Consider the following 26,981-nt stretch of genomic DNA (forward strand, 5'->3'; position numbering starts at 1 on the left):
GCCAGGGTCGCAGGTTCGATTCCCGGCTGGGTCACTGTCTGTGCGGAGACTGCACGTTCTCCCCGTGTCGGGTGCTCCGGTTTCCCCCCACAGTCCAATGATGTGCGGGTTAGGTGGATTGGCCATGCTAAATTGCCCTTAGTGTCCAAAACATGTTAAGTGGCGGTTACTGGGATAGGGTCGATACGTGGGCTTCAGTAGGGTGCTCTTTCTAAGAGGGGTACAGACTCGATGGGCTGAACGGCCTCCTTCTGCACTGTAAATTCTATGATTGTATGACCTGGATTTGATTCCTGGCTTGGGTTACTGGCTGTGCGGAGTCTGCACGTTCTCCCCATGCCTGCATGGGTTTCCTCCGGATGCTCCGGTTTCCTCCCACAGATCCCAAAAGATGTGCTGTTAGGTGGATATTCCAAATTCTCTCTCCGTGTACCCAAACAGGTGCCGGAGTGTGGCAACTAGGGGAATTTCACAGTAACGTCATTGCAGTGTTGATGCCAGCTTACTTGTGACACTAATCAAAAAATATTATTATAATGACAGATTGAATATGTGAAGAAGTGTGAAGATATTCACTTTGGCAGAAACAACAGAAAGGCAGAAGACTTCTTAAATAGTGAGAGATTAGGAAGTGTAGGTGTACAAAGGGACCTGGGTGTCCTGGTTTGTGAGTTGCTAAAAGTTAGTATGGAGGTGCAGCAAGCAGTCAGAAAGGCAAAGGGTATGTTGGCCTTCATCACAAGGCGGTTTGAGTACAAGAGTAAAAATGTCTGCTGCAGTTGCAGTGTCTTGGTGAGATCTCACCAGTAGTGTAGTGCACAGCTTTAGTTACGTTATCTAAGGAGAGATATAATTGCCTTAGAGGGAGTGCAACAGAGGGTCACCAGATTAATCCCTGGGATGGGAGGTTTGTGTTATGAGGAGAGATTGGGAAGACTGGACCTATATTCCAGAGAGTTTTGAAGAATGGGGGTGAGCGCATTGAGGCTTACAAAATTCTTACCATGCGACAGTGTGGATGTGAATGGGATGTATCCCCATTCTGGTGAGTCGAACAATCAGGGGACATAATCTCAGGATTGGGGGAGGTCATTTATGACTGAAATGAGGTAGAATTTGGTCTCCTCCTCCTCAGATGGCTGTGGAAACTCAATCATTGAGCATGTTCAAAACAGAAATCAATACATTTCTGGAGGCTCCTGACATCAAGGGTTCTGGAGAAAATAGTGGCGTTGAGGTAGATGATCTGCTATGAACTAACTGAATGGCAGTGCAGGCTCGATGGGTGAATGGCCTACTCATGTCTCTAATCCCATCATGGCATTTGTGGAATTTAAAGTTAAATAACCAAATCTGGAGTTGAAAGCTGGTCTCAGTGGTGGTGACCATCATTGTTTGAGATAAAACCCCATCTGGTTCATGTTCTTTAGAGAAGGACGTCGGCCATCCTGACCTAGTCTACCTGAATTATAACTCTGGACTCACAGCAATGTGGTTGACTCTTGCCTTGCCAGCAGCCTTCACATCGCATAAATATTTCTTACAAAACAGTATCTTCAACCTTTCCATGAAAAACTTACATGATCCCTTCAATGGTTAAAAAGTAATAAACCAAACTTATACAAAGTTGTTCAAGGCCAATTTGAATGTTGGCAAAAACAAATGCATTAATGTTGCTAATCTTCGCGCACACCATCATTCTTCATGATTTCCAATGGCTTATTTCCTCATGCACATTGCTGTAAAATGAAAAAAGAAATAAATCACTTTTATTTAATACGCGGCACCTTCTCAAATGTCTTCTGAAAATCCTTTAGTCACCACAACTATTTGCTCCCCTTCATCTACCTACACGGCTATCGGGAAAAGTTGGAACACAGGAAGGTATTTAGATGTGGGGGGGGGGGGGGGAATGTGGAAATATAGAAAAGAACAACTACAGATTGCAAAGTTGGCTGGGACATTTGTATCCGGTCAACTTACGGTTAAATCTTACTTCACAAACCATTGGCAGTTGAAACCACATATTTATTGCTAGTTACCCGATTACTGCCAGCTTAACTGCACAAGCTTGATACTGAACCTGGGACCACTTTAGTCTGATTTAGTCAGTATCCCAACAAAGCTATTAATTTTCCAAAGCTCCAAGAAAAACTAATTATTCTTGCTTTTAAAGTGTCTCTTCATGTGTATGACCTGACCTCCAAAGTCAACCACTGCCTTCCTGTGTGGGAGGCTGGTCGAAGAATCATCAGAGATCCAGGAGTTGAAGAAGGGAAGGAACAAGGTGGGTCTGACAGGATGGTAATGCAGGATAATGATACAATGGATAATAGCACTAGGCCTGAACAACATCATTCACCCATCTTGAATCGTAACCTTGGTTTTTATTGCAAATTGTGAAAGTTTGCTTTGGTTTATTTTTATTGGAAAGACATTTTCTGTTCTGGAGACTAAGTCCGGTGGTGGGAACAGAAGTTGGAATTCTGCTGGACAGCTGGGCAACTGAAGCCACAGGATCTCCCACTGTTCGGCTAATTAATTGTGCATTCACAAGGTGCAAGTCGAATCTCTGGACAGGATGAGCAGACCTGCTCAGCCATTACCTCACAGGCTCCAACATCCGGGCGCCATGTTTGAATGGCATCTGAACAGCCATTCAATCTGCCCTTCGGCTCCTTGATTACACCCAGGATCCTGCCTTGATCTCACCCCTCCACTGCGGTCAGCCTTGGAGTAGCTTGTGCTCTCTGTGATGGTGTGAAAGGTAAAAGCAGCATCTACTGTACTTAAAGTCCAAGAAGGCCTACCTCGTTTGGTGCACGCCACTTACGCACAGTCATGAAAAGTGAGTGTTCCAAATTTTCGCTGGCCAGGTATTTAATATGGAGGGGGAGAAAATTCCATTGTGTTTGCTTTTTAGTAAGCATTCATGAGATTCAAATAGGGGGCCGGATTGGATTCTCTGTTTCAGGGACTATCTACCCATGCCGTTGTGAAAACTGTGGTCTTTTACGCCAGAAAAACTGGCGTCAAAAGGCCACAGATTCATGGTCCTGCAGGGAGCAAGCAGGGAGCCGTCTTGAAGCTCGCAGTTCCAGCTACAGATACGGCCCCCGCACTTCCTCAACCGGACCGTCCGCACAAAAAAACCCCAGTCCAGAATGAGCCCCCCCCCCCCCCCCCTCCCCACCCTGTTTAATTCAGTTCACTTGTTTTTCATCAAAATAGTTGGAACAAAGTTCTTCACCTTTGGGAGTGTTATCCCCAAGCATTGAATTCCAATGCTCATAGAAGCATTAACATCACACAAATCACATTAATGTGTACCCCAATGCAAGGAGTGGTGATGATGCTGATCATCACTCACACCGTTCAAGGTCATGGCGTGGGGTGTACCAGTAGGGAATGCCACCCTCCCACACACCCCGTCTGCACTTAGCATCATTTCCTGCACTGAGGAGCTCCAACGAATGGAGCTCTTCCATGCTGTAAACAATCTTTTGACCCTTCGATGTAACATACGGAACACCGGGTGCGAGCACGGCTAAGAGGGTTCTTAAACTCACTTAGCCGTGTGAGACAGCCCCCCGCCCCCCCCCCCTTTATGTGTGGGAAACGGATCACAACATCTCGCGCGATCTGGTTAGATTTCACGAGGCGTAACGGCCGTCAGGAATCCTGGTGGAGGCCTCTCCTGGGATCTGCTGGCCGCGTCGCGCCCCCATTCAAGTGGGATGCGGCCGATAGATCGTGCCGTACGATTGTATTCTAGGTACTGGGGAGGCGTTTATATGGAGCTTCCCACAGATTCCAAAGATGAATTTGCTCCAGGGCGAGGGAATCAGTGGGAGGTCGCCATGAGTGTGGCATGATTCACGTGAAGAAAAAAAAGTTGTTAAAGTGGCTCAATATTCGGTGAGATTGCCCACTGCCAGCGGCTGTGGGATTTGCGTTGGTTTTTTTCACTGGAACCGACCCTTTGCCAAACTCTGAAAAGATTCCGCCCACAGTGTTTCTACAAATTGTGCAACACAATTAAGTAGAAGATCACTGGATAGCATCTTTGCCCTTTTCTGTGGTATATACAAATTTGAAATGTGTCACTTACTGCTTTCCTTGAAGAAAGTAGACCAGAGGAGGTAAGCAATGATTGGCACCGGAACTGCCAGAACTGCCAACCCCAAAGGGACCAGAACCATCAAACGGTGTCTTTTACCTAAAACAGATGGACAATATTTACAAATCAGATGGCAATCCAGCTCATTATACCCACCCCAGCTCCCAGAGAGAACTACCTACTTATTTTCCCACAATATAAATGTTTATCTTTCCAACATTCATCCACCCTCATTTAAAATCCATCCTGGATTCCGCTTCTCCAAGAGATTGCAGTGAGGCATTCCATATCCATCAAACTAACAGAATATCAAAAATCTACTCTTCTATCCATGATAAATTATGCCCTAATTGATAAGTGGAAATAGTTCTTCCAGATTTATCAAAAGACATCATGATTTTGAACTTTACTGTCAAATCGTCTTTCCTTTTCTCAAGAAAACAGCTCCAGATTCTCTTGTCCCCTTTCATAATGAAAAGTTCATATCCTTGACATTATCACTACTGCAGTATCTCTATGTATTAGACATATTTATTAAAGTCAGACCCCCAATCCAGATGCATTGGAATCTGTTATTATGTTCAAATGTGCTTCATAAATGCAGGTTATTATTGTTGTACCCCCCCCCCCCTCCCATCTACAGATGTTGACAGGTTTTTGTTTTAGTCATGGATACAGAGGAATATTTGCATCAGAACAGCATCACTGCATATTCTCAGCTGATTACCTGTGTAGGAAAACTATAAAAAGAAGTGTTTCTGTGATAGTTTAGATAATTTTTCCAATTTCTCACCCTTGGGCTTGGCCCCGCTATAAAGGCTGACAGTCACTCGGTCGCTGGTTGCATTACTGATTGGGTTTTCTGCGATGCATCTGTACACATGTTGCTCCTCCCCAGTAACACAGTCTATTACAAGCAGTGTCCCATCATAGGTCTCCTGGAGAACTCCAGATAAGGATAACTTTTCCCAGTGAATCATGACATTTGTTCCATTGGAGACAGAGCAGTTCAAAGTGATATTTGATGAACTCTCACAGTTACTAAGAATCGCTGTCTCAGGCTGGGATACTGGTTCTGAAAGACACAGATAATAATTAACCTACACAACAGTCATTACACTTTAGACATGGGCCCGATTCTCTGGCCTAGTTTTGCTCGAGTGAGAGCGCAACAAGGCTGCTGAACAGCGGGAGGCCAAAAACGAGAACCTCGCCGGGATCCCGCTGTATCACGGTGAGAAACCAATTGTAACCACTTAAGCCCTATTTCCATGCAATTAACGGGAGCCACCCCACACCCAATGGCCTCCTGCGATCCAGCGGCCTCCCCAGCAAGTGGTCACGCTCGAGCTGATTAGTACTCCTTTTCAAAAACGTGAACTTAGCGGATTGGCTGCTGAGGGGACCAGAGTAGGTGAGCAGCCATCTTTGCTCACAGGCAGTTAGCCTGGGTGCCCTGGGCATGCTGCCCCTTTGCTCAGGGTGGGGGCAACCAGGGGTTGCAGCCCGGGGGGTGAGACAACACGGAACGCTGGGGTAGGGGCGCGTGCTGATTGCGGGGGGGGGGGGGGGGGGTGGGGGGAAAATCTCGACCATCCACAGGTCCTGCATGCCAATCCCTGGACCATGTGTTCCCATTCCGGGAACAATCCTAGTCGCTGCCTGTTTGTCCAACGATCACCCACAGCTCACACTGACCGCGGAGGCCTCTGGCTGTGTGGTGCAAGCTGCTGTGAATCGGGGATTTGCAATTGTGGTCAAGTGAGCACTTCAGACATCTCAACTCCGTGGGTGGGTGGGCCATGCAGCATGTGGGACTCATTGCCTAACATCCCTTTCATACCAGGCGGCTCTGGCTGCCCTGTGGCTCACCTTCTGGGACCCTATGGGGAACAGGACATCCCACCTGGCCTCAGCTACATCTTGGGCCATCTCTCGGTCTGTGTATCCAAACCGTGAGACTGGTCCTCTGGGTCCTATGGCCACAAGCTGACTGGGGTTGGCGGAGCGAGTGCTGTTTAAATGCTGCTCGACCTTGTTAGTGGCAGGCTGGCAAATGCAGTCCCGGTGAATCGGCTAGAGAGCCTTCATTTGTGGTGAGAAGCCCGTGAGGCCTCGTTAAGTGGACCAATCGATGTTGCATTGCTTTGCCAGCCTCGCCGGGCAGCTCGTGGCAGTTCCCACTCACTACAGCACTTAAAAATCTTTCCAGAGAATCGCGCCCATGACGTATTTCTGAGTAATTAATAAACCAGAACACAGATGCAATGTTTAGATTCTGCTTTGTATTTTAAACAGATGAACATTAAAGCCTGAAGTCCCAATATAATACAAGCCCTGATAGGGGCGGCACAGTGGTTAGCACTGCTGCCTCAAAGTGCCAGGGTCCCAGGTTCAATTCCAGCCTTGGGTAACTGTGTGGAGTCTGCCCTTTCTCCCCGTGTCTGCATGGGTTTCCTCCATGTGCTCCAGTTTCCTCCCACAGTCCGAAGTGTAGATTAGGTACACTGACCATGCTGAAATTCCCCATAGCATCCAGGGATGCTGTTAGGTCAGGTCATGGGGTTGTGGGAATGGGGGGAGGAGGGGGGCCCAGGTGGGGCCCACTTCTAGAGGGTCGGGGCCCTCTTGCAGAGGGTTGGTGCAGACCCGATGGGCCAAATGTTCTAGTCTATATTACCTCATGTATTGTGTTTGTGCTTCACAAATGCAACCAGTTTGTGCATTATGTAAGAGACAATAGGTCTTATACCGTTAGAATTTTCATATGCACCGGGAATTCTTCTGCTGCCAGGAATTAAAATAATCAATCTAAATTAATTTTCCAATTTGCTTTAACTAGCCATGTTCTGATGGTATTTTGTATTTGAAATGTCAATAAATCAGTTGGTGAGAAATGTAGATAATTAGAAGTTCAACAATTAATTTATGAAATTTCTGGATGTCAAGATTTTGTCTTGTGTACAAACTGTTATGCAGAACCCAGTTTATCTGAAAACAGTGGCAGGAAGTGTTGCCACAGTTATCGAGACAGTATTTGATTGGGGGGTTGTGCAATTGAAATGCTGAAGTGTTTCCATTGTGGAACTGGCCTTAGCCACGAAGGCAATAATGCCATCCTCAGTGACACAGACTCTTGAACAGGAACCTGAACATTGTGTGGCTGCAGCCAAGACGTCTCCCTCTCACTGGGGGAAGTTCCATCTTAAAGAGCTGCTGCTGGCCAATGTGATTGGCTGGCAGTCCTCCAGTCCCTGCAGCGACTGTGCTGCAGTGCACAGAAATGCAGGAGGATGTCGGAGATTAAGGGCAGTATGTTACAATTCTTTTTCAAAGTGCTGTCTTGGGCAGGAAAGCCATGATGTGGAGATGCCGGCGTTGGACTGGGGTGAGCACAGTAAGAAGTCTTACAACACCAGGTTAAAGTCCAACAGGTTTGTTTCAAACACGAGCTTTCGGAGCACGGCTCCTTCTTCAGGTGAATCAGGAGCCGTGCTCCGAAAGCTCGTGTTTGAAACAAACCTGTTGGACTTTAACCTGGTGTTGTAAGACTTCTTATTGGCCAGGAAAGGCAGAGGGCATGTCTGCCCATAGTTTCAGCTGGCTCACTTGGCAAACTCAGTGTCTGTACGGGCTATTTTTCGAAATTGCATGTTTGGCCCAAGAGCAGCTCATTATGAACATCAGAACGTTTAACTAACTGTAAATTAGAGCACGTGGTTGGTGAAAATCACTATTCCTTTTCACTATTCAGGTTTGTTTCATGGCTGTGCCTGTGTTGAAGGAGTGAACTTAAATCTCACCGAATTTGCCTGTGGAGAAACCTGGGGCTTAATTCTCCGCACCCCGATGCCGAAATCGCGTTTGGCACCGGGCGGAGAATCCGTTTTCCCACATGAAATCGGGACTGGCGCCAGTTCCGCGATTCTCTGCCACCCGCCCCCAAAACAGAGTATCCATCACATCAGATCACTGCCTGAGACCCGCCCAGCTGTTCACTGTCCCCGACCTGCCGAATTCCCGCCGGCGTGTTTCTAATGTGGTCCTGCCATTCGAGAACCTCGCGTGGCAGCCGCCAGTCGGGAAGGGCCGACCAGAGGGTAGGGCGGGCCTCATTCGGGACTGGGGTCCTATGTATGCGGGTGGTCCGAGTCCGGTGAGCAGCCAATCGTGGGCACTATTTTGGCAGTCCAGGCTGAGTAAGCCATGGAGAACGGCGTGTCCGCTGGTGGTCGCTGCCGTGTGCATGCGCGGCCTCTGACGTGGAAGTGCGGGAGGCCATATCGGCAGCTGGAGCTGCGAGCTCCACAACAGCTGCCTGCTCGCCCATGGCAAGACGGTGAATTTGTGGCCCTTTGACACCACAGTCCCGAAAGCGGAGAATCCAGCCCCGTTCTCAGTGGGTTCAGAGGGGCGTTAATGATTAAACAAATTAATTTAAGTATGTTGGAAATGATATGTTGATATAAGTCCATATTATGTGATGATATTGATCCTGGGGCTGGATTCTCCACACCCCGACGCCGAAGCTGCGGCCGGGTCGGAGAATCCATTTCCGCGCATGGAATAGAGATCATTAGCGGGCCTGACACCCGAGGCTCCTGGGGCTTCGCAGTTCACCGCCTCCGATGTGCCAAATTGCCAACAGCGGGATTCACTTGTGGTTATAAGAATTGTGAACCTGGCAGCTGTGCGAGAGAGGAGGTAAGAAATGCCATGGAGTCTGTGGGCTGCTGGCACAGACACCAGGGGCAGGGGAGGGGAAGGGGAGAGGGGGAACCGGCCGAGCAGCCGGGGTGTAACCAGCCAGCACTGGAGCGGTGCCCAGGCACCGACTGCAATTACATTGGCCATCTTGCTGACCATCCACCCCGGCCCCTGGTTCCACAGGCCATTATACACCAACAGAAAGGACACTTACTCCATGAACATCCAGCTGGTCTGTGACCAACAGATGCGCATTATGCACGTCTGCGCCCGGTACCTGGGCAGCATGCACGACGCATTCATCTTGACACACTTGGTGATCCCGACATTTTTGAGGGGTTGAGGGGTTGAGGGGCACCCACCCCCGGCTGCTGGGCAACATGAGTTACGCACTGTAGTCGTGGCTGATATGCCAATCCGGAGGCAGATTCTGTAAGCCGGCCGTAATCACTACTTGTCCCTGGATCTCTGACTGCTCCTGCACTGTGGCTGGGACTGGATGTTCCAGCACCCATCTGGGAGGCAGCTGGTTCCTGGGGCTGGCCTGCCCTCCGACCATCCGGCCTCTCGGCTGCTCCTGCCTGCACCTGCTGTACCGAATCGACTGTGTGGTGCGCACCAGATAGTGTCCCAGTAGCATCTTCACTAATGTGCACAACCAAGATGATAGCCTCTGAGATGGTGGAGGGAGTTGGAGACAGCTGAGACGGAAAGTCTGTGTCCTCCTCCGACCCGAACCCCCGGGCAGAGGGCCAGTGTTCAGGCTGCTCTCCCCATCAGTGCTCAACCATCTGGGCGGGCGGGCGCGGTGGCACTGGCTGGAGTGTGGGATCACTGGATGGACAGGTCCCATCTCCGGCAGGTCCTGTAAGACACATGGCGACACGTATGGTTCAACTGTGGGCTTGGGGAAGTGGGGGGAAAAGGTGCTGAATGGGCTGTGCGGGAGTTGAGGTGGGTGAGGGGTGTGGATCGAGGTGGGCGTGCCCACACGTGTCATGGGGATCTGCAACTGAGTTCGCCACCACCGACATCTGTTGGTGGCCTCTTTCCCTCTGGGGCGCCGACCACGTGCAGTGATCTCTGCGCGAGCATGGTGAGGAGCCGCAGGTATGGTGGTTCCCCCCCTGGTCATCTCCTGCACCCAGCGGTTCTGCGTGGCCTTCTCCTGGGGGGGAGGGGCGGCAAACACAAACAACAGTTAGATGTTCCGACGCATGCAGCCCAGGGGTTGCAGCTGGCATGTGGGGCAGCGTGACAGTTCGGCCATCCCCCAGGAGTGAAGGAGGGGGGGGGGGAAAGAAGAGAGGGGCCGGGTTGTGCATGTGTGAAGTGTCAGTGCCACTCACCCTGGCCGCCCTGTGGAGGTTGTGCAGTTTCATCCTGCACTGGATGCCACGGCGCTGACCACATCTGCCACCTCCACCCAGGCACGGCGAATGGCAGGGCTTGGTGGACTTCCTCCCGGGGGCGGGGTACAGAATCATCCGCCTCACCACCACAGCGTCCAGGTTTCCAGCTCAGCGCCCCTAAACGCAGGGGGGGGGGGGATCGTTTTCAGTGCGACTGCGGCGCCTATGAGCCTCATGTCCGCCAATCACGGATCGGCGCCGTTTCACTTGGAACCGGTTGCGTTCCACGAGGCGATAATGCTCGCCCATTTAGAGTTGTTGAATCGATGCGCCTGTTGCACCATTTTTGCTGTCTCAAAATCGGCGAATCCAGCCCAATTTATATCATGAGCCCTTTCAGGCTTCAACGAAATGTTATGTTGTTTCTTGCAATCCTCAAAGTTAACAGAAGTTACATCAACACTTACCAAAGACCTGCATCCTGAATGTACTTTCATCACGGTTTTTCAGTTCTGTCCCATAGTAGTCAATGTGTATTTCATATTCTCCAGTGTCATCAACCTGTACATCATTCAGCATCACAAAACCTCTGTGGATTCCAACTCGGTGTTTATACAGTGGGTGGACAAAGGACAGCTCCTCCAGATTATTAGATTTCCATTTTAAAATCTTAAAGCTCACAGGAGATTTTGATCTAAATGTAACATCATATTGATCAGAGCCTTGATGCTGGATGGGGAACAGGGCCTGTTCTCCTGCAATGGCATTGTTGATGGCATCAGGTTTGACGTTCAAAGCTTCCCCACACAGAAAGAAACAGAATACTGGAAAACACAAATATAAATTGGACACATTAATTTTTAGTCGTTAGTCAAACTGAGTGAGGTTGCAGGGAAAGATAGGTAAAGGGTTTTTATTTATGCAGTTCAGTTTGAATGGCGATTAGGATAGCTTAACGTTCTGCGACACAACCAGTTATCTGTCCACAAAGTCAAAGGACTCTTGGTGAGAGTCGGAACGGTTCATTTGTTAACCAAGGCTGAATTTCTCACTGTGCTGGTGAGCTGTGTGATTTCAGCAGTTTCAGCTCCAACAATAATACTGTTGACACTTACCAAATACTTGCATCCTGAAAGTACTTTTATTGCATTTTTGTCAGTTCTGTCCCACTGTATTCAATGTGCATTTCATATTCCCAAGTGCCATTAACTTGGACATCACTCAGCACCACACAATCTCTCGATTCCAACTCCCGTGTTGATATAATGGTTACACAACGTGACGTTTATCTGGATTATGCGATTTCCATGTTAAAATCCCAATGGTTTGTGGAAATCTTGATCTAAATGTTACATTATACTGATCTTCCAAAACTTGTTACTGTGCAAGGAACAGGACTTGTCCTCCTTCAGGGGTGTTAGTGATGGTATCAGGTCTGGCAGGTAATGCTCCTCCACACACAAAAAACAAATGGTATGCTGAAAAACACAAGCATAGATCACATACGTCAATTCTTTTTGCTGCTAGTCAAAGAATAATATTTTTGTTTTATTTATTCATGGTATGTCGGCATTGCTGACTAGGCTGGCATTTTATCCCCATTCCTAATTGCCCTTGAGAATGTGGAAGTTAGCTGCCTTCTTGAACTGGGCTACTGTAGCCCAGGTAATGTAAGTACACTCACAGTGCTATTAGGGACATAGTTCCAGGATTTTGATTGAGCAACAGTGATATATTTCCAAGACAGGATGGCGAGTGGTTTGGCCAAGAACTTCTAGATTGCGTTGTTCCCATGTGTCTGCTGCACTTGTCCTTCTTGATGGCACGTTTGAGGGTTTAGAAGGAGCCTTAGAGGTCCTGCAGTGCATCTGGTGGATCAGTGTATTTCAACCTTCCCCCCCGGACACTCGCCATGTTTTCCTACCTTTCACGTGAAAGGGAGCCTGCTTGGTCCTCACAATCTCATTCCAATCAGGTTCACAGGAGGAGGGCAATGTGCGTATCAGGTGCAGATTTCACCCAGTTCCTTTCTGCCATCTTCATATGAATGTAAACTCCAAACCTCGCATATGCAAGTCATTGTGATTAGCAATAGCAACAAAATGCTTGTTTTACTCAGCACTGAATAACCTGGAAGAGCTCCAGAATGCTGACAGCCTCATGGGCTTTCGCCGCGTTTTTAATGTGCTGTTCAAGGTCAGGTACAGCAGCTTAGTCTTTTTGTTTGGAGTCAGCTCGAAGTTAATAAATGACTCTGGGCTTTCAATCTCCAAAAGGAATTTTTCACACACCACTTATTTTCAATATCTGAAAATACTCCTCTCATTTTCCAGTACTTCCCTGCATGTAACACACAGGGGCTTTGCATTCTTATTTGTAATGGCACAATTGACAAAACCATACCTCAAGAAATCATCTTTATGCTGTTTTGTTTCAGAGTTAAATTTCACTTCATAGGCTATTAACCAGAGGCCTTGGAGCTCTGTACAGAGCTAACATCGGCACTGCTCTGTCCTGTCCTCGACTCTCCTGAGAGCTCTCTCCAGATTCAGATTGTGAGATCCTGGTATATAGGTACACTGCCTATTTGTGTCCCTGACCACTTGTAACAAAATGATTTATCTTCACAGTCCTCTTGCATTGCTTGGTAGCAGCTGGGAATTCAGCTCCTCTGAATTGTTGCCAAAAGCATATACATACAGGGTGAATGGTGTTGTGTACATGCAAGGCACATGGCCAGATCACTGCTGTCAGTCTAATTTCCTTCTCATTAAAAGGTGACAGCGCTGCCATTCTCGATTAAAATGTCGGTAGGAGCCATGGGCACTTCTCTCAGGAGCACTGTGGTAACGCCCTTACCGGGCATTGCATGTCCTGGAACTGACATAGAACAGTACAGCACAGAACAGGCCCTTCGGCCCTCAATGTTGTGCCGAGCCATGATCACCCTACTCAAACCCACATATCCACCCTATACCCGTAACCCAACAACCCCCCCCTTAACCTTACTTTTATTAGGACACTACGGGCAATTTAGCATGGCCAATCCACCTAACCCGCACATCTTTGGACTGTGGGAGGAAACCGGAGCACCCGGAGGAAACCCACGCACACAGGGGGAGGACGTGTAGACTCCACACAGACAGTGACCCAGCCGGGAATCGAACCTGGGACCCTGGAGCTGTGAAGCATTTATGCTAACCACCATGCTACCCTGCTGCCCAAAATGATTGACCTTCAACAACCACAATCATCTTCCTTTGTGCCATGTATGACTCCAACCAATGGAGTGACTTTCTCTTTGTTCCTATTTACTCCAGTTTTGCAAGGGCCCGTTGATGCCACACCCATTCAAATAGTGCCTTGCAATTAAGGGCAGTCACTCTCACCTCAGGAGTTCAGCTTGTTTGTTCATGTTTGCATCAATGCTGTAATGATGTCAGGAGCTGAGTGATCCTGGTGGAACACAAACTAAGCGCCAGGAAGCAGGTTGTTACAAAGTAAGTGCTGCTTGATAGCACTGTTGATGACCACTTCCTCCTCCTCCCTCTATAGCTCCAGACCCTTATCTTAAATCCCCATGGTTATTGACCCCTCTGCTCAGGGGAAACCTTTCTTCCTCTACCCTCTCTATGTACACCTCAATCTGGTCTCACTTCAGTCTTCTCTGCTCTATGGAAAACTCTAGCCTAATCAGCCTCTCTCTGAGGTGAAGTGCTCAAGCCCAGGCAACATCCTGGTAAATCTCCCTCTGCACCCCCTCTAGTGCAATCACTTCCTACCTATACTGTGGTGATAAAACCTGTATACGGTACTCCAGCTGTGGCCTAACCACCATTTTATAGCTCCATCGTAATATCCTTCCCTTATATTCTATGCCTCAGTTAATAAAGGCAAATATCCCGTCTGCCTTTTTAACCACCTGATCTGCTGATCCTGCTGCCTTCAGGGAACTTTGCACATGCACTTCAAAGTCCCTTTGGTCCTCTGTACGCCCCAGTGTCCTTCTGTACATTATATATACCCTCGCCTGGTTGGTACTCCCAATGCATCACATTTACAGGGTTAAATTCCATACGTCACATTGAAGATGGGGATATTTATGGAGCCGACCAATACTTCACATGCATCCTCCTTAACTTTGTGAAGACAATGCAAAGTTCTCATTAAGAACCATACCAACATCCTCTGCCTCCACATATTGGTTATCTTTTTGGTCTTTATGGGCCCTACTTTTTCCTCAGTGATCCTCTTACTCATGATGTATTGATAAAACATCTTCAGGTTCACCTCGATTATTTCCCCCAATATTCTTTCATACAAGCTGGGTCAATATCTAGGAATTCCCTCCCTAACAGCACTGCGGCTGCACCTGCACCTCAGGAATTGCAGCGATTCAGGGCAACTGCCCACCACCTTCTCAAGGCCAACAAATGCTGACTATATCCTGTAAATGACTTGAATAAAGTCCTTATTTGCTTTCCTAATTTCCTTTTTGATGTTATCCCTCCTCTTTCGAGTCTCTGGGTAACCTGGGCAGCTCCACATCGCGGAATTGCTGCATTTTTGTAATGAATAAACCAACCACACGTTTTGAAAAATAAATGTACAGCGAACAGCTCCTCAAAAAGGCGCGAATAAATATTTAACCGCTTTGTACTTCCAGTTTTCAAAGTGTTCCCCGTTCCGCGCCATTGGTTCAAGGTGCCATCTGGCACTGTGTCAAACTCACTAACATAGACATGTGGGTAAAAGTATTTTAAATTCCTTTGTCAATGTTGAGGATGGAATCGGTGTTCATGTTTTACTGAAACCTCTTGTTTAGTGTTTACGGGTGGGGTTAACCGATGGTACTGACAGATTTTTGATAAATTAATACCACAACAATTACAATTTCCGTTTAAGATACTTTGTAAAGATTTCAATGGTGAGTTCCAGCCCAGCACCAAACCCATCTTTGTGAACAAGTGAGAGATGTTTAAAACTCACAGCTTGATTTTCATTGGTGTCCAAGGGTGAAACTTTCATTCACATTATAGTTTCAGACCCAGCAGAGAAAATGCAGCCGAGCCAAAGATTCAGGAGAGAGAGAGCGAGAGGACGGGGTGTATAAACTCATCCACTTCCTCAAGCTAATACCTGGCTGGATCTGTCACTTAGAAACATTCTGAATTGCTTAATCCAACCTCCGGACTGCTCCCAACATTGATAGATTTTGTCAGCTCAATTTAAAAGTAACTTCCAGATTTCCACATTATGAAAGTATTTCTCCCCCTAACCGCCCACCTGTTTAACTGAACAATAAGTTTAAGATGCGGGAGTAATGCAGCTTGTTGGGAACTCCTTCTGTATCGCCTGAACCCCGATTTAATCAGAATGAGAGAGAGAGAGAAATGTTTGTCCCTGAAGACTAGAAAAGTTACCAGAAGGTTTTTCTAAACCTCTCAACATCCCATTTCCCAGCCCCAGTGAAAACCAGAGAAACTTCAAGGTGGAAACTGACCTGAAGCTGAAATTCTCTCCTTCCAATACTTTGTGGGAAGTTGGATCAGTTTGTCTCTGTGACAGTCAGGCTGAGTTAGCAGCTCGTGTTTGAGGGAACGGGTTTCCCCCCCTGGACAGGAGCCGCTTCTCGATCTCCACACTCAGCTCCTTCCCTTCCGCACTGCGAGCTGAATTTTAAAAAACACACATTTGGTGCTTATTCTGACGCTGCCCCGTCACAGCGAGCTGACTTCAATTTTCACGCTTCCATCGTTTTTGGATGGATAATTCTCTCAAATCCGCATTGAAGTAGAACCAAGACAAGCTGCAGGGATTTTGTCAAAAGTGTTTTGTCTTTTTAGATATGGAAGGATGAAAAAGGATGTTTTGTTGAAATCTATTGTTAGTGTAACAACGGAAGTTACCTGATCGCGTTGGCAAGTGTTAACACATTAATATCAATGCAAATAATATTTCATTAAGATTTAAGACTGTCACTACTGAATATTCCCTGACAAAATAAGGGACTGTTGTTGATTTTCTGACAGTTTGGAACTGACCTGAAAGAGTCACTTCCCATTGACAGGAATTATTCTGAATCAATGTTCAGACGCTGCCGCTCTTTAGGAATCTAAACCCAGCTGCAGGATTCACCACATCAAAGGGAAACCCATGGAGAGACCGACCCAGGAACCAGACGGCCCCTCGCAAAGCTATAAGAAGAAAGCAAACACCAAAACAAAGCATTTACGACGGAGGGAAGGGTTCAGGATAGGATCCCGAGATCGTAGAAAAGAGGCGAGGAGGAGGGGGGTGGGAGGTGGAGAGGGTTGGTGGAGAGGGATGCCGAAAAGGAACAACATGCACATTTCAGCCATTTCTTGTACTCTAAAAATGCAAATTTTAATAAAAATATTTATATGAACAAAAGCTGGGGCTGGTTTAGCTCACTCTGGGGCTGGTTTAGCTCACTCAGCTAAATCGCTGGCTTTTAAAGCAGGCCAGCAGCACGGTTCGATTCCTGTACCAGCCTCCCCGAACAGGCGCCGGAATGTGGCGACCAGGGGCGTTTCACAGTAACTTCATTGAAGCCTACTCGTGACAATAAGCGATTTTCATTTCATTTTCATTTCATTTCAGTTAGGAGAAATTCAAAAGGTTGCAAAGTCCTCTCAGTGCCCCTCGACTGCCCTCTCCATCCCTTGACGAACCCCTCAGCACCATCTTCAACCGCACCCTCCTCCCTCGGCATAATACCTGTATTCTCTACTCCCACATCCACTCCTCGTTTGGTGTGCCCGGTAATTTTGGTCACGCCTTTGTTTCTGATACAAACCATTTATGTAAATCTGCAACAGTAACTGTGTCAGCACTAAGCCCTGAGACATTCTGCACAGTGCTCCCTCTCACTCTGGCATAGCTCCTCTCACGAATATTTATAATGTCCTTCTGCCAGGTTTTCAGCAATTGCACAGGTTTACCCCCTATCTCCCTTGAGTTTAATTAATAGTGTTTAGTGTGAAACTTGGTCAATAAACATTTTGGAGTTTGAGGTCCCTTTTTGTCTTACCACAGTCCAATTAGATTGTCATGCTCAATGAATTCAAGGAAGTTAGGTCAGCTTGAAGATCTTCCCATTCTGCATTCACGCTCTCTGCTGTTAACAAAGTTACTCTTGTGCAGATGATCTTTGAGTTTATTTTTTTGATCAATTTCAACATGTTAAATGGAGTGAATGAGAGACTTGGGCACACAATCAGCTGTGCTGGTTTGTATCACCATATTTGAATGTGAAACAGCATGAATCAGTTTCAAGTCTTCTGGTGTTTCATTAATGGCCAGTGGCTCCCTCCTACCGATTCAGTACCTCAGTAAGCACCTGCACAGTCTCTCCACGCTGCAGTAGAATTGCTATCTTGCCCAAGATTTTTATTTTGTCTTTCTCAGACTTCCACCTTATTTACAGTTAGGGAGATCTTTGGAGAGGAAATGTTGCTCACACAAAATCAGAATATTGTGGATGCTGGAAAACAGTTCTGATGAAAGGTTGTTTTTAACTTGAAATGTTGGGTGGAATATTTTTTTTAAAAGGCCAAGTGTCATTTTCGGTGAGAAAATCGATGCTATTCTTGGTGGCATCGGTGGAGTGATCCAAACACAATTCTCAGGCACTTGGGAATTTTCATTCCCCCCTGGTGAAAAACACCATGACTGAGGGGCAAAGTGTTTGGATCCCCCACCCAAGGGTATTCTGAGCACTTCAGCGAAGGGGGGCTTGCATTTAAACGACCGCACAGCACTTGATCTCATTCAAGCCAGGAGGATGGCAGTTAGGAAACCAGCTCCTAGATATACTGAGGGGTCCCTCAGCTATTTGCTGGATCTCTTGGAGGAGAGGCAGGCTATAATATACACTCGGGCTGGCAGGAATCCCTCCAGCAAGACGCCGAATCTCGCCTGGGAGTCGTTTGCAGCACTTGGCAGTGCCAGCAGGCTGACCAAGAGCACGGGTGTGTTAGCGGGAAAAAGATGAATGACCTTCTTCAATCATCAAGGGTAAGTGCTCCCAGTCTCCTTTCTGCACTCTACTATTCCGTCACCCTTTGGAATTTTCCTGGATTCCACATGCGGCCATTCACGATGAGTGGGCCTAACCATCTGCCTGACATTGAGGGCCAGTGAGAAGGGCTGTGTTCAGATGGGAAGAAGCAATTTCCTGAGGATGTAGCTGCCACACACGGTTCCTGGAAAATGAACACATGTGGTCACATACCAGCTGCACATTGACGGAGTGGATCCCCTTCCTGTTTATAAAGGGGACTCCCTGATGCAATGGGGTGGGTTGAGTGACCATGAGTGTAGTTGATTGCTCCTTGAACATGTAGCAGACTAGCTTTGGTGCCGATCCTGTAGTCCTCTTGTCCTGCTGGATCTGAGCCAGGTGAAAGTGAAGTAGAGTGCCCTTGCACAGAGTGTATCCATTACCTCATGGATGCACTTATGGGCGGATCCCTGTGAAGTGCCACACAGACAGCACAGTGGTTAGAATGGCTGCCTCACAGCGTCAGGGACCCGGGTTTGATTCCGACCTCAGGTGACTGTGTGGAGTTTGCACGTTCTCCCTGTATCTGCATTGGTTTTACTGGGTTTTCCAGTTTCCTTCACAGCCCAAAGATGTGCAGGTTCGGTGGATTGGCCATGAAAAATTACCCCTTAGTGTCCAAAGATTTGGTGGGGTTTTGAGGATAGGGCAGATTGAGCCTATGTAGGGTGCTCTTTCGGAGGATCGGAGTAGACTCAATGGGTTCAATGGTATCATTCTGCATTGTAGGAATTCTGAGGTCACCAGTGGAGCTGTGGAATGACTCTGTCACATAGAAGTTGAAGGCTGCAGTGACCTTTACGGACATAGGGAAGGGTATCCTCTGCCTCCATGTGGCGCCAAGTCAGGAAGAATGTGGCACAGGTACTGCACAACCTTCCTGAGGCAGAGTCTCCTGCAGCACATGTAGGACACTCAAACCCTGTACGCTCAGGGTTGCCTTCTGTGCCTTCATGCCCCTTGTTCAGCTGGTGCAGCCTCTGGCCTCTGAGCTTGCCCTGTGGTCCACTGGTCTCCTGGCGCTGTGTCTTCCCCAGGTGCTGCTGCTCATTGCTGCTGGAGTCTGTGCTCCTCCAGGTTGTGACAAGAAGAATAGCCAGCTCCACTGGTTCCATTTCGCTATCACTCCGTTATTTTCGAAGGATGAGAGAGCGAGAGAGAAAGACAGATAGTCAGGTTGATGTCCTCTGACCCATTGGTGTCTCAGACATGTACGCAGTCAGTCCCACACCGTATCCATCAGCTACCACTCACTCGCATCAGGTGCCCTTGCATTTCCATTGCATGAGTGGTCCCAGTCTACACTCACGTCCAGTCAGAATCACTTTTGGCTTCCCATCTGGTTCTCTCCCATAATCTCTATATTTCTGGAGGTTCTGACAGGAGGGTTCTATGGTTGCACATCCCTCATGGGCAGCGTCAACTGATGAGGATGTCTGCCTTGGGGATAATGGATCCTCACTGGTATGTGCTAAGATCCAGCACATAAGCAGGTACAGTCCCTCTAAATCCCATGCACCCAACCATTTACATAGAATTTACAGTGCAGAAGGAGGCCATTCGGCCCATCGAGTCTGCACCGGCTCCTGGAAAGAGCACTCTACCCAAGCCCACACCTCCACCCTATCCCCATAACCCAGTAACCCCACCCAACACTAAGGGCAATTTTGGACACTAAGGGTAATTTATCACGGCCAATCCACCTAACCTGCACATCTTTGGACTGTGGGAGGAAGCCGGAGCACCCGGAGGAAACCCACGCACACACGGGGAGGATGTGCAGACTCCACACAGACAGTGACCCAAGCCGGAATCGAACCTGGGACCCTGGAGCTGTGAAGCGATTGTGCTATCCACAATGCTACCGTGCTGCCCACTTTTAACCTTGAATTTAACCCTCAATTTAACCTTGAACATTGATATTCATCCCATTCCATTATTTTGGCCAGTCGACATTGATGAGGGTTAACTTTTGATGGTTAATTAGCTTGACAAGCATGAGTCTCTGGAAGGTGAATGGACATAGTTGCTTTCTCTTTCAGGGGTATCCTGGACCAGGTCCCAACATTTAGTTGGATACCAGATAGGAATCGCAATCACTTTTTAAAAATTAGTAAAACCATGAGGAAGGATACTTCGCTCCAAGTGTGATTTCATGCACAAATAAGGATATGGTGTAATAAAACAAACTTTATTATTGACACAGTATTAAACTACCTTCATGTCATAGAAATCTAGCTTGCAATTACCAGTTGAACCATGCTTAACAATAAAAGGTATCTAGCTGATACCTTCTCTATCTCCAATCAAACAATACCCATCACAGGTCAGAAACCACAGTATTATCTGATACAGTAGTCCCCCGTTATACCGCGCTCCGGAATATGCGTTCGCGATATACGGCAGGGGGGCTTATGGACCCCAACTGTCAGCTTCCTTCTCCGGATCAAAGTGAGCCGGCCGCTGAAATTGACACTGCCGGCTGCTCCTCTCTCACTGAGATTCAGTGAGAGAGGAGCAGCTCACACAGCATCCGGAAGTGGGTAGTGCAGAGCTACAGCTGGTACCTCCATAGTGGTTGAGGTAGGGTGGGGGTGGCGGTGTGGAGAAAGGCCTGAACTGCAGGGGTTTGGGACCGAGGAGAGATGCGACACCCCCCTGCCACTTGTTCCCAAACCACCAAGTTGACAGCCCTGACACCGAAAACTGAATCCCAGCCTTGCCTTTGAAACTGACATGCAGCGCAGGGTGCAAGCGCGTGCGGCAGATGGGGTGCAGACAGCAAGACCTTGTAAGTTCCTGGTAAGTTTCTGTGGGTTGTTTTAATTAGATCCACGATGAGGGTTTTAAATTTATTTTAAAAATCTATGCATGCGCTTCCCATTGCGAGTCTACGGGGGTCTGACTCTCCCCCCGCGCCCCGTAGACTCACAATGGGAAGCGCATGCATAGATTTTTAAATAAATTTTAAACCCCCATCGTGGATATCCATGGCTCGGATGCAACGCGGGTGGGCTGTCTTGGACCCCAACACCCGCGTTATAAAGAGGGACTACTGTAAAGAGTTTCTTAAAAAGACTGCATGAAGACGGAGATAATTTCAGTAAACAGCCTGCAGATACCTATTTGTCAGAATAATGCTAAACCTGACAGCGTTCTGCAAAAACTTAATTTTCAGCTCATAGCTTCCAGAAACTAACTAAAAATGCCTTCCACAGACCTGGCTCCTTTCATTACTTACATTGTCTTTATTCCACTCAAATTCCATTACTACTTACTTCTGTTCAAACACAACACCTCTAATTATCAGCCCCCAGAAATCATAACTAAATCCCATTAGGTCTCTACTTATAAACATAAACATGTATTAAAAGAATTATGATTTCACTTTTACGGCATCTTAATTGCACATATCATCATAGAATCTACAGTGCAGAAGGAGGCCATTTGGCCCATCGAGTCTGCACTGGCCCCTGGAAAGAGCACCCTACCCAAGCCACCACCTGCATCCTATCCCCGTAACCCAGTAACCCCACCTAGCATGGCCAATCCACCTAACCTTCACATCGTTGGACTGTGGGAGCACCCGGAGGAAACCCATGCAAACACGGGGAGAATGTGCAGACTCTGCACAGACAGTGACCCAAGCCAGGTCCCTGGCACTGTGAAGCAACAATGCTAACCACTATGCTACTGTGCCACCTAAATATTGCATTGGCTGTCATCTTCCAAAATTCTGTAGATTCAAGTCTGTCTCCAAAACCAGGATTCTAAAAAAAAAAATCTGGTGCAGATATATACACACCTTAACCAGGCTTTTGAAACATTACTGCAAAAAATAAAGTACAACATATGTACAAATTTTATACATTCACCACAACATACTGAACTCAAGACCTGTACGTTTAGAAATGGACATACAAATCAAGGAGGACTGAGGATGTTACGTCACTGGCTGAATTTCTGCTGGGTGATACTAAGAGAGAGACAATGGATTCACATCCTGGGTGGGACTCTGATCCTGAGGCCGCCGTCGTAAACATGACCTCAGGATCAGCAATTCTGGCCCCTCCAGGTGGCCAACAAGTCACTGGAGCGACCCACGCTGCTCCAGCTGCCAATCCCGACGTCAACTGAACACCACGGGGTCCGCACATGTGCAGTGGCGGTAATGCTCAATGGCTCCCTTCCCCGCGCTGGCCCCGACGCAACATGGCATAGGGCAAAAGGGGCCGGCGTGGAAGAAAGGACGCCCACAGCCACAACAGAGCCCCCCCCCCCCCTCCCCCCCCCAGGGTTGGACCCGTCCTCGCCCCCCCACAGGCCGCCCCGGACCCTTCCATGCTGAGGACCCGCCGGGTAAGACCACGCGTGGACAGCACCGGCGGGACTCTGGTTTTTTCCGGACCGAGAATCAGCGGGGAGCATCTAGAGCAGCTCCCGACGGGCGCGTGCCGACCACGCCGGCGCCAATGGCACAGGTTCTCTGATCCGCGGAGAATTGCGTCTCGGCGGCTGAGCACGATTCGTGCCGTATGCGGTGATTCTCCGGCCCGGCCCCAGGCTGAGAGAATCCCGCCCCCTGTCTCCAGACAAGGATACATCAAAGCCACACAAGTATCTTGAATGGTTCTATCCAAGGCATGGTCCAATCTGTGACTACCATTGCTGACGGTCTCAACGTCTTGTTCAAGTTGATGAGGTATATGTCCAAGAGACAGGTGAACATTGCTGAGGCACCGCAGAGCATGGCCCAATCACTGAGCAGCATTGTGGAGGGTGCCAACAGCATGCTATAGACTATGGGAGCCTCCAGGGCTGCAGTGTTAGATGAGTGAGCTCCACAGAGCTCTGTGTTCAGTTGACCCTCCATTCCACAGAGTCCGGCAGGGCCATACGGGCACCGTCAGGAGGAGGAAGCACTGGAGGCCAAACCTGGACATGCCATCAGCGCATCTCAAGGGTAGCAGGCAGAACAGAGTAACTCGGCGACACCAGTAAGTCGGTAAGGCCCCCGAGATCCAGGCCCTCCAACGGACATCGGCCAAGGTCCTCAAAGACAACAGGGCACAGAAAGCAGCAGGCTGCCTCCACCTCTGATGTGCATCCTGGGGTACACCTAGACATAGCACTAGGCCACGGAAGATCAAGAAGAGTGAGGTGCCCGGAGTGGGCAGTGGAGGGGGCGGGGGCGAGGAGGTTGGTTATCATCTGTAGCTATGGGAAATGGAAATCTGTGACAGTGAAATGTTCACTTTTAAAACATCCATCACCTCATACATGTGAAGCTTCTGTCACATTAATATTCACAGCAAGTTTGTCCGCACCCACCTCCAGGCACAGTGGTTGAAGATCCAAATCCCCAATGCAGATCCCCATTCAAAGGATGGGTGTGAGTGCGCTGTCAGCAGAAAGACTGGGGTCAGACTTTAGCAGAAACTGAGGAGCACCAGAGCTTTTCTCACAGCAAGTTATCATTACTCTCCTGCCTTGTATAGGGACCTGCTCCCTGACTGTGCTGACACAGGCCCATCACCCTAGAGTGATGTTACACAGACCCCTGGAGCGGGATCAGGGTGGTCAGGGAGGAGGTGGTGTCATGGGGTAAGGGGAATGGGGGAGGAGGAATGAGGGATGGTAGGAAAATGGAGGATAGGGAATTGTGAGGGTAAATGGGGGTGGGGGGATGGGGAGGGTTTGAGCTGACGGACAAAACCTTGTTCTAGGCGAATCTGGAGAAAATGAATGAAAATGAAAATAGTTAGTTGTCGCAAGTTGGCTTCAATTAAGTTACTGTGAAATGCCCCTAGTTGCCACAATCCGGCGCCTGTTCGGGGAGGCTGGTATGGGAATTTAACCATGCTGCTGGTCTGCTTTAAAAGCCAGCAATTTAGCCCAGTGTGCTATACCAGCCCCTTTTGAGGGCCTTCATGGTCGTTCTGGCAGGTCAGACCCTTGCCATCGCCTGTCCTCCAGCTCCACCCCGGGCTTGGCCTCCAGCCCCTCCTGGACTGTCTCATTCTCCTTATCCCCCTCCTCAAACAAGGCCGCCTGTCCCCCCACCCTTTCCTGCTCCTTCTCTAGCCCTTCCTCCAGTATGCCATCCCGCTGCTGTGCCAGATTGTGGAGGGCACAGCAGAGAACCACAAAGCGGGAGACCCTCTGCGGGTTTACTGCATGCACCACCAGAGTGGTCAAGGCATCATAGCTGCATCCTGAGCAGCCCAACACATCGCTCAACGACAGCACAGGTGGCAGCATTGGCCTCGTTATAACGGTCTGAGGCCTTCACGCCACCGTCATCAGCCACGACCTCAGCGGGTATCCCTTATCCCCTATGAGCCAACCCGGCATCCTGGGGTGGTCCACGGAGACATCGAGGATTTTCGATGCCCAAGGATGAAGCTGTCATGCACACATCCAGAAGAATGGTCTGGACAGGCAGTGCTAGTACACTTGGGCTAGAATGCGAGTTGAGAGCCGGTTGGGGGGAGGGGGCAGGAACTAATGCGGGCAGAGATGCGGAGTTCGCGGGGGCAAGCGGGGGGGGGGGGGGGGGGGGGGGGGGGGGGGTCAGGCAAATAAGGGTGAAATAGGATACCCTGACCAAGAGGGGAGCAACTACACTAACGAGTAAGCTGGTGTACAGGAGTGAAGGAGGAGGCTGCGGCGCATCTCTCAGGGGGAAGGCCCGTCTGGCAGGAGGGAAAGGAAAGACAGAAATTCAGGGAAAACGATGGGCAAAAGAGGAAGGGCTGCGGGGAAGCCAGGGCTGAGGGGTGACTTGGAGGGGGAAGAATGAGGGGGTAAGAGGACACTAGGTGGGGAGTGTAGAGCACTGGTTGCAACAGACAACATGTGGGCATGGTGAGGAAGAGGAAACAGTTGGTGGCCATTTTGAACAGCCTGAGAGGACAGGCCGGACTGGACTGGGCCGGTCCCAGAAGGTGAGTATGGTTAACCCCATAGGACGAGATCCGGTTAGTGACATGGAATGTGAGGGGCCTCAACAGGCCGGTGAAGAGATCCAGAGTCATCGCCCTTCTCAAGAGTCTGAGGCTGGACGTGGCCTTCCTACAGGAAACTCACCTGAGAGAGAGGGAGTGACAGTGGTTAAGGAAGGGCTGGGTAGGACAAACTTTTCACTCCTGTTTCAACACCAGGACAAGGGGGGTGACCATATTAATTAACAGCAGTCTCATTTATAGCGACAAGCACAGTAACAGACCCAGGGGGTGGTACGTAATGGTCAGCAAGACCCTAAAAAGAGCCCAGGAATTTTGGTAAACATATACGCCCTGAACTGGGACGATGCTGAGTTTGTCAAGAGAATGATGGCCAAATCCCAGCTTGGACATTCACTGACTCATCATGGTGGGGTGACTAGAACTGTGTACTCGACATTGGACAGATCCAACCCCAGAACAGGTAACGTGTCAGGTACGGCACGAGAATGGAATGCCTATATGGAGCAAATGGAAATGGGAGGGAGGGGTGGGGAGTAGGGGTGGGGAGTAGGGGTTAGGCCCGTGCAGGTTCCACCACCCAAGAGAAAAACAATTTTCCGCCTTCTCCCACATGCATAAGGCAAGTGGTAGTACGACTAGGGGTTTTACGGTACCTGGGAGTGTGAGCTGCCATTAGTGCAAAGGGCTCGTTGCCCATTGGCCCAAGTATCGTGTTCTCTGTATTCTTATTGGCCAAGAGGAAGGTAGCTACGCCTACGAAGCGGGGTATAATAACCCATGTTCCCCAGCAGCCAGGCCATTTCTGTACGTCTGCTGCCGGGCTCACTTCTTGCTGATTTTGTTTTGGACTTCACCTACGTTTCGTGTCCAGTGATTGTGCATCAATTTAATCAGCAAGATTTTTAACGGATGGAGCTACACACCAAGCCGGAGTGTCTTCGACTCAGCACTCACACAGCGAATGTAACAGCCGCATTTAAGCACTGGCTGGCTTGCTTCACGTTACCTTAGCACGGCGGAAAACGTGCAGACGAAGGAGCAGAAACTGCACATCCTCCACTCGTGCATCGGAACCGCCATATACACGCTCATCGAGGACACGACAGACTACGACGTGGCTATGGACCTGCTCAAAGGACATTTCATACGGCCGGTAAACCAGGTCCACGCTCAGCATTTACTAGCCACAAGGCAGCAGATACCTGGTGAGTCACTGGATGATTTTTACGGTGCCCTCGTCGTGCTGGGGAGGAACGGCGGCTGCCCACAGGTGTCTGCTGCTGAGCATACTGAACTCCTAATTCGAGACGCCTTCGTTGCAGGCATGCAGTCCTCACAGATCCACCAAAGACTGTTGGAAAGAGAAACTTTAAGCCTCACGGAGGCACGGGCCCTTGCCAGCTCCCTAGATTTCGCGAACCGAAACGCATGCCCGTACTCCCCAAAACACGCGGCGGCCCCCTGGGCAGCGTGGAACTCGGCCTCTCCCTCCCCCACAGACCCCCCCCCAGGCCTGCGCCGCAGGGCACCCTGAAAAACCCGCAGGGCCCCGTTGCTATTTTTGCGGCCAGGCAAAGCACCCTCGTCAGCGTTGCCGAGCCCGTTCCGCAACCTGCAAGGGCTGCGGGAAGAAGGGCCACTTTGTGTTTGTTTGCCAGGCAAAGGCGGTTGCTGCGGTCCCAAGCAGCGACCGCGGGAGTCCCCCCTCCCTCTCTTCAGGGGCCCCGTGCGGCCCACAGACCTCGCTG

The 26,981-nt window shown here is 49.1% G+C and overlaps 1 protein-coding gene across 3 annotated transcripts in view; it reads right to left on the reverse strand.

Annotated features, from left to right (window-relative positions):
* Window positions 1-444: 444 nt before the first annotated feature.
* The window catches only part of LOC119976489 (hepatocyte cell adhesion molecule-like), a 40,199-nt gene continuing 13,662 nt past the window's right edge, over window positions 445-26,981 (reverse strand). Inside the window, exons 2-8 of one of the 3 annotated variants that reach the window (XM_038817030.1) lie at window positions 16,224-16,376; window positions 15,683-15,851; window positions 11,295-11,657; window positions 10,647-11,003; window positions 4,914-5,195; window positions 4,112-4,219; window positions 445-1,739 (exon numbers count right to left, since the gene is read on the reverse strand). In XM_038817030.1, coding sequence (XP_038672958.1) covers window positions 1,720-1,739; window positions 4,112-4,219; window positions 4,914-5,195; window positions 10,647-11,003; window positions 11,295-11,307 — 780 coding nt within the window. In that variant the 5' untranslated portion in view covers window positions 11,308-11,657; window positions 15,683-15,851; window positions 16,224-16,376 and the 3' untranslated portion in view covers window positions 445-1,719. The remainder of the gene's footprint in view (window positions 1,740-4,111; window positions 4,220-4,913; window positions 5,196-10,646; window positions 11,004-11,294; window positions 11,658-15,682; window positions 15,852-16,223; window positions 16,377-26,981) is intronic. The other 2 variants (XM_038817032.1, XM_038817031.1) reach the window with 2 other exon arrangements.

The sequence above is a fragment of the Scyliorhinus canicula genome, chromosome 13 (genome assembly GCF_902713615.1).
Source record: "Scyliorhinus canicula chromosome 13, sScyCan1.1, whole genome shotgun sequence".
Classification (NCBI taxonomy): domain Eukaryota; kingdom Metazoa; phylum Chordata; class Chondrichthyes; order Carcharhiniformes; family Scyliorhinidae; genus Scyliorhinus; species Scyliorhinus canicula.